At 36.7% G+C, this 13635-nt stretch overlaps 1 protein-coding gene across 1 annotated transcript in view; it reads right to left on the reverse strand.

Moving 5' to 3' along the window:
• Nucleotides 1-13635, reverse strand: part of LOC140234500 (nuclear receptor-binding protein-like) — a 64302-nt gene that overhangs the window by 12217 nt on the left and 38450 nt on the right. Inside the window, exons 5-7 of the mRNA XM_072314541.1 lie at nt 13335-13429; nt 12565-12648; nt 183-337 (exon numbers count right to left, since the gene is read on the reverse strand). Coding sequence (XP_072170642.1) covers nt 183-337; nt 12565-12648; nt 13335-13429 — 334 coding nt within the window. The remainder of the gene's footprint in view (nt 1-182; nt 338-12564; nt 12649-13334; nt 13430-13635) is intronic.

Here is a 13635-nt window from a genome sequence, read left to right on the forward strand (position 1 = left end):
ATGTCATACCAGCCCATCTGACCAGCTGTGTTACTCCCTCCCCCTGAACATTTATCTGCTGGTAAAGAACAAAAACAAAAAACAAAAAAAAAAAAACATACAAAAAGAGCATTAAGAAAAAAAAACTTGACTACAAAAGATGACAGCTATGGGTTGAATGACCACTGCTGTTGATAACCCACCTTCTGTGAAACGTCATCGACTTGATCGACGGCGTTTCTGATCGCCGTCCGTGATATATGCCTGGAGTCGCCGTTGCCCTGAATTTCCAGGACGGCCATCTCGAGGGCGCAAATGCCAAAGGCGTAAATGTCTGCCGCAACCGTCACTTGTCCCTCTGTGGCAGAGAGAAGGGGGAAAGAGAAGATTCTCATTTGTAAATATGGTGGTATTCAACGAAACTTTTCTGAACCATATGCATATACACACTTTCTTTCACAAGTATCTAACTATATCAGATTACGTCTCATCCTGATCGTGCTATAAATATTCTTGGAGTTTATGTTGATAATTTGTGACAGCGCTAATGGAAGTATCTATTTCGTCTTCTAGATTAATGAAACTGGAGAGGTATTTGGAGAGATATTATTAGCAAAGGAGAGCATTACCAAGTGTACCTTAATCAAAGCACACAGTACTGTATTTGGCAACAGATGGCTTTAAAAGATGAATTATGAGCAGTATTTTCCCAGAAAATAAAAAGAAAAGGAAAGAATGTGTACTGCTGCTCCTTAAGAGTGTGCATAATTTTGCTTGACAGATTGATAGGACCTATGATTATGCACTTTTTGAGTGATGCTACAATATCTCCTAATGAGTTTAACCTGGACAACTGTCACATAACATAATCTTCATGAAGTACAATTTGTATTTTATGAAAATAAAGTGAACTATTAAATATCTCTCAGATTTCAAAAAAAAAAAAAGATTAAAGAAGACATAATTATGATAGTTGACATTTTATATCATGGCAAGGTTTTGACATTTAAATGGATTTAAACATTTTCTGAAACAGAAATGATACCAATACAATTTGCATTGACTGAAATTACATAAAGTACATACCTTCCCCTATATTGTCCCAAATAATTATATGCATGGTTAGCAGCTAGTTTTTGTTTTTGTTTTTGTTTTTGTTTTGTTTTTTTTTTGGTATGTGTATGTGTGTATTTCAATGTATGGGGATATTTCCCCTCAGGAACTAATGACCACTTATTCCATCCAGCTGTGCATACCACATGCATTCAATCCTTCTGAGCCCAGTTTGCATGCATCAGCTGCACTCAAGGCACTATTCAGAAAACAATATCACACCTATCACACAATTGATTATATCACAAACCCCATATATGATATAGATAAAGAGTTTATATAATATTTTGATCAAGCATGAAAACAAAAAAACAGCCACAGCAGATTATTACTGTTGATGTGTCTATGCTGGAGAAAACTGGCATCATTATGTACAATAATTCCTACCATTACATGCGCTGTTAAAGCTTCAAGTTTGTATAAATCTGGAAATCAGCAATGCTTATTTTTCTAGCACTCTTACACACAATCAAAGACACACAGACACACACACACTCAGCTGCTAAATACTATTCTGCAACCATCAATACGGTCATACAGTGTATTAAAACATGTTGTCTGACAACATTCCTGAGCTGCAGCACAAACACGCACCTTGCCAAATGTCAAGGTAAAAGACTAAAAGGAAATTATAAAAGGAAGATATAGAAGGGCAATGCTGAAATAAATTGAATATAATAATTATCACGATCAATATTTTCTTTTCCGTATAGACCATACAATTGTGCTGGGCTCAGTCCAGATTTCTTTTGCATCCGCTCGGGAGCCAGGGATGTTGTAATTAAAAATAAACACGGCCATCCTGATCTAAATTTCTCTCAATCAATAAGAAGCATCCAGTGACCTCAACTTAATTTTGCTCAATATGTCACATGGTGAACCGGGCAAACCAGTGACATTTGTATAGATCTGTAGCGGGGACCACGGGTCTGCTTTTGCATGTTCACGAAGAGGCCAGAATATAGCAAGGCCGGAATATTGCAGGGCTGCATTGATTTACAAGGAAAAGGGGTAGGCTACCTCTGCGAGCCATATGGTCAGTTTTACGGTAAAGGGTGTAACTTTCAATTTTTAGCCTTTTGGCCCACCCTGAACACATAGATTTACAGATCTCAAAGATTTTTTCCCATGTGAGTCACCTTATGAGTAGCCACCTTGGGTAGCATAATCAGGTCCAGGTATTGATGCGTTTTGTTTTGACAGTCACATATGTACCCTAAAAATGACTATTTTGTTGCATTGAAATTTATATAACATTTTTGAAATGTTAATAATTTTCTACAGCAACAGCAGAGATCTAATTTTTTATGTTAAAAGCATAGTTGTATGGTCAATTGAAATGACCAAATTAGTTTGGTTTGTATCTGGCCCTTTATTTTAGAATACTATGACTTCAAATTTGAGGTTTCGGAGGCTTCATTTTCCGTTAACAATTGTTTACAAACTTTGATGGACAGTAATGATCAGTGGATGTGTTTTGGTTACTTTCTTTTATGCTGAAAATAGTAAGGTACAGCTAAACTTTAGACTTACATCAAAGTTTGCTTGATTCTAGGGCTATTTGAAATTTTGTGATAATTTGATTCCATCAAGTGAAATTTCCGTTAGCAGTTTTGAAGCCTCCGAAACAAAGTTTTTAGTCAAATAATATGAATATAGATAAGAGAAGCGACCTAATCTATATGTCAAAATGTAGGATATGGGGCCCTAACCTAATAGACCAAAAATAGTTAAGATCCGCCAAACTCTCTGAAAATAGGAGACAATACAAATTTTCCGTTAACACGTGAAGCCTCCGAGACGCATGAAGCCTCCGAAACAGCAAAAACATCTAATTTGACATTTCTGATAAATTCTTTGAGTGTCTGCCCCAAATTATGCCATGAAATCATCAACAGACATGGACAGACAACAAAAATAATAAAAACATTATGATACTGCAATAATTTTTTGAGCTAATACACTTTATAGAGAAAAAGTGGTTTCGGAGGCTTCAAAAGGATGTTAACACTGCATTTTTGTGATTTTCTCTGGACAAAATCAAATTAGATTTATTGTTCACCCACCCAATGATCGCTTATGACATATCTAAAGATATTTAATCACATTCAGTGTTCTGGCTGCTTTGTTTACTCACCAATATAGATTTACTATACGATTTACCTATTTTTCTTAAACAGTGCAGACGTGTCACACATAACTCACCTTTTCATTCAGCAATAAAATATTAGCAGATGAGGATGTTGCCCCACAAATATGTTTAAACAGTCGCATCAACTAAAAAAGACACAATTTACCCATCACTTTCTACATAACATACATGATTTTCATAAAAACATAAGGCATACCAGATTAATTTTCCAGATGTTTCGGAGGCTTCATTTTATGTTAACAGCATGTAAATGGAATGTTTTGATTACAATTTTGTAATTCTAAGTCTATCAAATAACTGTTTGGACTGAATGAGACTTAATGATTCCTCAAGCAAGGTGTAGATAGTTGTTTAAATGTATGAAAAGCATTTATTTTGTAGGTTTCCTTTTGAAACAATGGAACAGGCTAGATATTGTGAGTAATGAAAGTGACTTCCAGCTTGCGTGCATGCCCACATCATGCAACAGTAGTGCAACAAAGCAAGTAGTTGTGGATACATCAATGTTCATAAGTTGGATAACTCATTTTTACTCTTGAGAGAAGTTGAAGTGTTGTGACCATATTTGTATCACTCTTTTGACTGGTTAGACTTTGATAATGAAGAACAAACAATTGATTATTGAGTGTTAAATACACTTTTTTTTAAAGAACTGAACACTATTCCTGTCCTGAAGATTCAAGGACTTTAATAGATGGTTATTCAAGAGGGAAGCATACACTTAACTAAGAAATATATTACTTTTGAATTTAAGGTTGTATGGTATCTTTTATGCATGATCTAGAGCAAATGGTGGAAAATACTTTTTGGATTTTTACACTTTCGACTCACTATCATCTGAGTATAATAGTTTCGAAACACAATCTTTTACATGTCCATTTATAACCCATTGACAAATCCATTCCATTGTTACTCACATGGCATTTGTTTTTGCCATGTACTAAAATCTTGACTTTTTCAGCTTTCCATTTCTTAACAAGTTCTTTGGCTTTCATTTCCAATACTTATTTGGAGGAAAATAATTAATCAATAAATTTGTGATTGGATTTGAAAATAGCTAACATCTTGCAGATTATCATTTCTGTGGTGTGACTTGGATCACAGGGTACTGTTTTGGAATTTTGACATTTGATTACTTCATTCAGACAGGTTTTCATATCAATCTGTATGTCAGATCTGAGGCATGCAAGGTGCAACACAATCTTGATACTATACCCTATTTTCCATACTTTATCATGCTGGCAGTGACCACTTGACTATTTTTGATTAAACAAAATGTAACTTGTGTTACGAAACATCTCTTCGCATACATGTGTGAGACTCTATGACATGTTTGCGGATGTAGTTCTCAGTGCAGTAAATGGACAGTAATGGTTGGGATAGGATTGTTTATAAATGACATATAGACCTCTACTTATAGATAGCCTGTTGCCATGGGGTACATGTAGTTTACATGAGTGGGTGACTGGAGAAGTTATGTTCATGAAGAACAATATTGAAATGATTGAAATCTTTATAATCTGTTTAGTCCTGGCTTTTCTGGAAAAAGTTACAAGCCCCTAACTATTTTGAAATTCAAAGGGTTAAAACTGTAGTCTGTGGGTTTATATACTATTTAAAACAAACTTGTGGGTTTCTTAAAAACTTAGATATTTAAACACATTTGCTGCTTTTCAATTTTTTGCTAAAAAGGTTGTCATTTTTAGAAACAGTAAAAGTTCTGTTTGCAATTTCTCAATGCGTACCTTCAAAAACAGGCCTCCTAGCTATCACAGGAGTCACACAAACTGGAATTTTATAAAATAACTAAAAAAAAAAGGCCTTTGAAGAATTTAAAAAAAAAGAAAAAGAAAATGATATGAAACAGGGGTGACTTGTATACCACAGAAAAAGAAAGTAAAATTCTAACTATCATATAATATTATAGGGAACTATACATTTGGTCAACATTTTTTTTTTAATTCAAATTCGTACACAGTCATGGGTAGGGTATGTACATTTACTTTTCAACAGGCGATTCAAAAAGATGACTGGGATCTTGACCATTTCAATTTCTATTGAGCTCCATGATAATATCACCAATATATTGATTATTCCAACTCCATTTTGATGATGACAGTGTGATGATGACCCTTACATGGAATGGCTGATCGGTGTTTAAGATTGCTGTTCTATAACCATGATCACTGCATTTGATAGCTATAGTAGGGGATATCAGGCATGCTCATATGCAAAAGAATGTTTATAAACCTTTTTTCCCCTTTCTATATTTTACAATGCTATGTTGTAATCTAACCGTCATGCCATCACATAGTCTATTTTCTATCCCTTTCTCATCAACAGTTGAAATTGATTTCACATGTACATATGTATAAAAACAATTATGATGGGTGGTTTATGTCAATATACATCCCACAAACTGCACTTATAAACCAAGCAAACATAATCTTTGCATTAAGTCTATAGCTACATTTCTAACTCATCGAAAGTAATTCTTACTGCATTATGATGAAAAGTTTGACAAATGCATACAGCTGTTCATGTGTGTAGCCTAATCATGTTCTGCATTGCCAAAGTCATGGATATACAAATTATACAGTGTATGTATACAACTGAGCATAAAGATTTTAAAATATTTTTCTTTGTCTCTTAACATATATGTTGGAAAGTCTTTTTTCTGCATACAAATAAATACTATTTTACATGTTACAACATTGTTAGTTATTTGGAAACAATCAGCTGCATTAATGTACTTCATATCACCTTAAAATGGGCCATTTTTGCATGTTAACAGTCATGATGAAGCCTCCGAAACATGCGTTGCTGCTAACTTTAAACCGCAAAAAAAAAGAAAAAAAAAAGATGTTCCTAATCAGTGTACTTTTATTGCTACTGTTGCAGTTTCCTTTAGAATGATATTGCCTCATGTAATGTCATAAATTCGAACTGAGCATTGCTCAAAGTGTACACGGTTTGTTATTCACTTTTGTGGAAGCCAATTTCCTTATAATAATAAGTACATTTTGTATGAAGGGTAAACATTATGCACTGCCATAAAATGTACATCTGTATACTGTTATTCACATTTTATTGATGCCTTGTTCTTATTCTAGCATGTAGTGATAGTTGCTTACTGTAGTTTTATTATTTTAAGTGAATACAGGACTAGAACTTTGTGTTAGCAGTTTTGAAGCCTCCGAAACACACTAGTTTGTTAACTGAAGCCTCCGAAACTCGCAAGTCTGAAAATTTCAACTTTGTCAAAAATAATCAAATTTCTTTGGGATTTGGGTTGATAAATGTTTGTTACCAAGAGATTATTTAGGGCTATGTTTAGAGTGGCTCTTGCTTCTAGAACATTCTTTTAACTTAAAAATAGTTTGTCAGGTACCATTTTTACCTTGAAATTTGAAGTTCACATCCAAATAATTGCAAGAGCGAATATCTGTTGGGGGAAAAGTGTTTTGATATTTCAAATATATGTTCACAGCAAATGAAAAGTTGCATTACCTCCACCATTTATCTTCATTTGGTTGCTGTGGGTGACCAAAATATTCTTGTTGTTTTTACGTAAATTTATCTAAAATTCCATAATAGTAACTTCATTTTTCATATTTAGCCTAAGAATTAAGCTCTGGAATGACAAAATATTGAAAATATAGACATTCCTATATAGAATACAAGCAAAGATAAAAATGGAAACACAACTTTAATTTTTGACCCTTGCCACATCAAAGTTACACCCTTTACTGTAAAACTGACCATATCTCAACCTACTTTCGCTTCCGACATGATCTTATGCTTTAATAGCTTTGCATATATGGTTTCAGAATAAAAGGCAAATGGACTATTGCAGACTTCTAATTGTCGGCCGTGAGAGGGAAATATTCTTTTCAACATTTCCGGCCGCATTCTTTGAATTCTTTAGTCCACTCAGTGCAGCTTTCTGTTGACGAAGGGGAAGAGGAAAATAAAAGCACAATTTATTCTGCATCGCAATATGAAAGCATGATATGCTAACTGCATTTAACTTCCCTATGATATTATCCATTCCAAACTTTCCTACAAACCCTCATCTTTCACTTTGACAGAGGAATTCCTTTGACTTATTGTATTAAAGTTTTCTGGTTGCACCAAGTCCTAAAATGTTTGTAATATGACATATATGTCTACTATAGGCCCTATTGCCCTACTATCACAATAGAGGCGGAAGGCAAATACTGTAAAGCCATTAATTAATGGGGTTGCCACAGTTTAAAAGTAATATGTGTTTGTCCATCCGTATGTCTGTCTCTCTTACATGTAATACTTAATCCTTCATTCTTACTCATTCTATAAAGGTGTACATCTCTACTGACAAGCGTTTCGCGAGTGTGAATAACTCGCAGACCATCTACACAAGTTTAAGCAATGCGATCTGTCTGGGGCATTGCTCTTCATCCAGAATAAAAGCATAGCTTCAATGTACACTGTAATTATCAGTAGACCACAATTTTGATGGGCACTGAAGTGATAGACTAGAGAGGAATTGTGCATACAAATTGTACCAGTCATTTTAAAATGCAACAAATTCAATGAGAACCCGTGAAATGAATCTACTGTAGTGGCAAGCGGTGGAAAGCATCATAAACTTCTGCTTTGAGCTGAGCAGGGAGCAGGTGTGTTGACAACAGAAGGTCCGCGTGTTGTCAAGGTCGTGGATCTATCTGTGTGCCTCCGACCTGCGTAGACCAATTCATTTTCGCTCTGAAGTCGAGAAGCATAGCGCCCCGTGGATCAATTATTCATGATCACAAAATAAGCAAGCAGAGACTAACCCCCCCCCCCCCCCCAGTTTTCATATATACCGGTATTGGATTCATTTGAAAACACTGTATGTTCTCCAACTCTTATGTGAGCATGGCTGCATTGGATCAAATTTCACTTCGTGTACACTGTGTGCTAACCATAACAGGTACATTGTGCATCCATATAATCTATAATACACCCTTCTAAATGTTCATCACAACACTAAGAAGCCTAAAAAGTAGCCTCATTACCAGACTCTTCACCGCATCCCAAGAACTGCAGCCAGCACGAAGGCCCAGTCTGGCAGCTGCAATATCATTTTCAGTGTACATTTGTATTTGTAATTGATATAACGGCTGACAGCATTGTGTAAATGAAGTCCAAGAAATCGCTGGTTACATTTCATATTAAAACAGGCCTTTAAGAATGCAGCTGAATAAACCTAACAGGTGTGTACATGCAAGTTTCTTCTACTCAGTGTTGCCCATTGCTGCAAGTATGAACTTATCTCATTTCTAAGAGCCCACATTTCATCTAACTAAACATTAAGCATAATTGATAAGGTATGTGTATCGACACAGAGACTACAGATTGCAGAGGGGCTAATTCAGGTCATTGACATTTCCTTCATAGCCAGCCCTACCTTAGACTTGGTTAAATACTTATGAGATACTAAAGAGTACTGTAGAAAGAAGAGGGTCTTCAGAGCCCTATCCTTTTGTTTAGATGAAACTTAACCTATGAATGACAGATTCTGCTACCAACGGTGGGTAGCAAAAATCAGTTGTATCTTATTCGACTAAGCTTATGAATCAAAGACTCATAAGCAAATATTGCAATACCACTGTTGGAAATTACTAAATAATTCAGTAGAAATGGAGTGGCGAACCAGTTGGGGTAGGCTGTCTCCAAGCTCGTCAATAATAATTACTAAATTGCAAAATTCAGAAGGCCCTTGTGCTGACACACATCAAAGGCTTTGTTCTCTTCAGTCGCAATTGTCGGCACTATAAAAAGCAGCAGTATGAGGGTCTTGGAAAAAGGTTAGTCCTACTTAGTCTTGTCATGGGGGACTGCATCACAACTATTAGACAACAGCTTCCTTATATGAACCAACTGAAATAAAAAGTAACAGGCTCGCTGAGGGGAAACAAAAACCATTCAAGTGGCCAGGATATTATGACAGTTTGAAAACTACTTGCAAAAGTTGTATCAGGCCATCTCAAGGTAACCTTGAAAGTCACTCCTTCCGTTACACAATTTGGATAGCACTCAATGGTACGTGCAGAAGTCCTCGAGACTTTGTACACAAACTTCCAGCTAGTGTATGATACATCTTGACTTTTGTATAAAAGTTCAACCTCTTTAATACAATGTGTTACCCTCAGGTACGTGGTTTGAAAACAATGCCATACGTGACAAGAAATTGATACCACTTTTGGCACGAAACAAATATAACACAGACAATGTGAATAACATTCTCCATCATGGAGATTAATTTTGAGCACTTTATACCTTTTGCCTCATGGCAAAATATCTGCAGTCAGAATAGGTGGCTAAAACTCAGGTCTTCCTAATATTCTGGAATTTTGTGTGGAGTTTTTGAAATTTGTGAAATATGACATTTTCAAAACACTGATAGCCCTTCAGCCATTCTATTCTTCTTTTTTTCACCACCCCCTTTCCCTCCTAAAGTGTTAACATTTGCTTAAAGGGAAGGTAAACCCAAAAAGCAATGTGGATTGAGTGAAAGCAGCAACATTAGTAGAACACATCAGTGAAAGTTTGAGAAAAATCGGACAATCGATGCAAAAGTTATGAATTTTTAAAGTTTTGGTGTTGAAACCGCTGGATGAGGAGACTACTAGAGGATATGACGTATGAGTGGACAACAATACAAAGAAAATATAAAGGAAATTCAACAAAAATTCACTTTTCTAGAATTATGAAAGAGCAATGGACCAATCTCTTTCAGAAAGCAGGGGGATTAATTGCTACCCCTAACATATGTCAATATCAAATTGATGGAATTTGTAATTTTCATGAAAAATGGATTTTTGTAGAATTTTCTTTATATTTTCTTGGTATTGTTGTCCACTCATACGTCATAACCTCTAGTAGTCTCCTCGTCCAGCGGTTCCAACACCAAACTTTAAAAATTCATAACTTTGCATCGATTGTCCGATTTTCTTCAAACTTTCACTGATGTGTTCTACTAATGTTGCTGCTTTCACTCAATCCACATTGCTCTTGGGGTTTATCTTCCCTTTAACTCTCACCAATGAAAATTCTGGGTTTTTTTATGTGTAACTCTCCCCACTCGGGCCACAAGCAAGCATAAGGCTGCGTTCACATAGAAGTATACTATTCGGGTATTCGGGCTCGTTTTTCGAGGGCACGCGAATAGCTTGAATCGAACGATAGGATTTCCTCACACCGGTTCACATAGGAGGGCACTATTCGAAAGTACCGAATAGCTGCGAAAAATATAGCAAAGTGGGAATCGAACTTGTTGGATTTTCTTGCAGCGTATACCGTCTCTCGTTTATGAAATAATGACAATTTTGGTCTGGATTTGCCCATTAGCAAAAATAAGCATGTAGACTGACATTCTGATGCAGTTTAGAAATTGTTAATAAGATTTGCTAGGATGTAGGAGGAAGAAATCCTCACTGCATGGGATGGTGAGTTGAAAGTGCAGGTGATGGTGTATTCGATGCCCGAATAGCGAATAGCGATCTTATGCGAATACTTCTATGTGAACGCAGCCTAAAGGGGTTATATAACTGGTTACTAATATTGAAATCCTGCACCTGTTTGGGTGTATCACACCCCCATAAGGAGTGAGGCATGTACACTTTTTATAAAAAAAAAAACAAATAAGCAAACAAACAAACTTTTTGAGTACAAGCAAATTTTCTCCACCGAGATGAAGAATGCAGCAGAAACCAAAATTTTTGACAATTGGTTTTCAAAATGAGCTTTATGGTACATGTTTCTTCACAACTGTCCAAAACGTATTTAGGGAATGTCCTTTTCCTTGGCCATATAAATGAACACAATCTATTCATACAAACATTCATGGAATGTCTTCAAGAAGAGACAGGTGAGCCTTTACAACTTTAAATGGCCCTAAAGCTCTTGGTTCAGGGTGATTACATAACATGCAGGCTACCAGTGGATAACACTGGCAGCGGGATTACAGCCTTCTATCCAAATTAAACGTTAGGGTTCCCTGCACAGATAACAACAAATCCTGCCTATAACTGAACACTTCTTGTTCTGTTGGTTTTCAGTAAAACTTCATTGACCAGTGAATGCTGGCAGCATAAAAGCCAGGGGTTATGTACACTACTCTTTTGAGCCGAAAGCCTAATACTGCGTTAAGTCCACCGTCACACGCTTCTATATGAATAAACCATGCTTTATATGAATAGACCAGGGAACCTCAAGTGTGTTTCTCTTGAAAGAGGATTACCTGGAACCAGTCCTTTTGTTATGCAGACCCCACTCCTGGCCCCCCTTTTCTAACCCAACACCCAGCTAAAATCCACAAAGCAATTTTCATGGTACTTTAAAGACCTCTTTAAGCTCATCGTTATTAGAGAGAATCAACCCAGAGTGGTGATCAATAGGAGAGCGACAAAAAGGATGTAACTGACCGGTATACTCCGGTTGGGTCTGACTCAGGAGCAGGAACCAGATTGTTGCAGGATTTACTAGCATCCACTCTAACAGCTTTCTTTCCTTTCCTTTGCAACATTGCAGGATTCATTGCGCAGTCACCGCCTTCACTGTGAATGTATTTAGGTCATGACCTCTATAATCTCCCCTTTAATTTATCATGTAATACATAATCCTTCTCTTTTGTCATGGCTACTTAACAGTCATTTGCTAATCCTTCTACCTGAGCTCTTAGATCATTTAGGTCATGACCACAACAGTCCCTACTCAAAGCGCATTATTGTTATGCATCTTTATCTCATGGTTTGTTAACCCGTTGAGGACGAGTCATGAGTATACTCGGGCAAGCGTCTGTGGGAAATGCGTGTTGTAGCAAAATCAAATTGTCTTCAACGGGTTAAAAACACGAGGGGGTTTTTACTTTCTTCCTGTATTCTAGTGAATTAAGAGCAAAGGTTATGAACTTTACTAACAGGCTGTGAACTTGGCCTTCCCAGGGAAATCATTTTATCCTCCTCCCTAATCCTTTTTTTTTTTTTTTTTTACAAGTATGGCTAGATGAGCTTTGAAGGAAGAAGCATGGCTAAGAAAGAAAACCTAAGGTCTATGTAACCAAGGAGCTAGCTACACTTCCCTGATGCAACCCCCCCCCCAATAAATCCACCTGCCACTTGCTCTCTCAAGGTACCCTCACCCCTCCCCCTCCTCCTCCCTCTCCCCCACCTCCTTTCTCCTCCTCCTCCACCTCCACCACTCTCATCCCCAAGCAGGTTCCCCCATGAAGACAGTAACTGATCCCTCCCACCCCCCCCCCACCCCCACCCCTGCACCCATCCACTCAAACTTACCCCCATACTCCGGCGCAATGTAGTGCATGTTTCTCTGCTCCTCAGTGTACGTTTTCACATGGTTGTTTATTGCATCGGGAGCAACTGTAACGAAAGAAACACAACAAGATAAAAATGGAAAAGCTTCCCACTTTATACTGGAGAATCTTCTACCTGCCCATACAGAGATAAAAAAGATGAAAGTTACCCGAGCCCAACAAGAAAGTGAGGTGGGCTGTTGAGACATAATTGCAAAATTACTAAACATTCTTATCTAATCAACAATGAGTTGCTGAACTCAAACATTACAATAACAGTTTGCTTACTAGTGGCTCTCAAAACAATCACTTAAGGTGCCATTATTTCCTCATAACACTGTTGTGAATGATACGTAAGTATGACAAAAGGGATCATGGCTGCAACTATCAAAGACCTTCCATACTGCTTTATCTGAATCATTTTGCCATCTGAAAAGTTTCAGCATGAATCACAAGTTAGAGCAGATATGAAGAGTTTGATTGGAAAATAGGCTAACTCCATTCTTGTGAATTCAAGATATTTGTGATGAAATCTCCAAAAAAAGAGGAAATAATAAGAAAATATGCCATAATTCTAATAACTTCAACAAAAATCCTTTTTATGCAACAAGTGAAGCACATTACAATGAAAAGGTTTTGTTTTGCTCCATCTGATGACGGACTTACACTGAAATGCTTAAAAATGGTATTAAAACCTGTTTTGCAATGAAACTCTTCATATGGCCAAACCAATACGACAACATCACAACTAACCTGATCCGATCTTGATGAGACCATTGTGCTGGATAAAGACAGTGTCCGTGGTGAGGTTACCGTGAATGATTGGCGGGTCACAGGAATGCAAGTAACTGCATGAACAACAAGAACAACAAAAAGAAAAGAAAAGTGATGATAAAAAAGTTTGAAATAACTGCCGTGTGTCATAATCTAGACTCCATGATCTAGAAAGTTGCTGCCATTACCAAATTGCATTACCAAGGACATTATACATTCAAAAGACAGTACTTTTCATGGGAAGATCATTTACAGAAGTAATATTGAAAACAATAGGGAA

Source organism: Diadema setosum, chromosome 10 (genome assembly GCF_964275005.1).
Source record: "Diadema setosum chromosome 10, eeDiaSeto1, whole genome shotgun sequence".
Taxonomy (NCBI): Eukaryota; Metazoa; Echinodermata; class Echinoidea; order Diadematoida; family Diadematidae; genus Diadema; species Diadema setosum.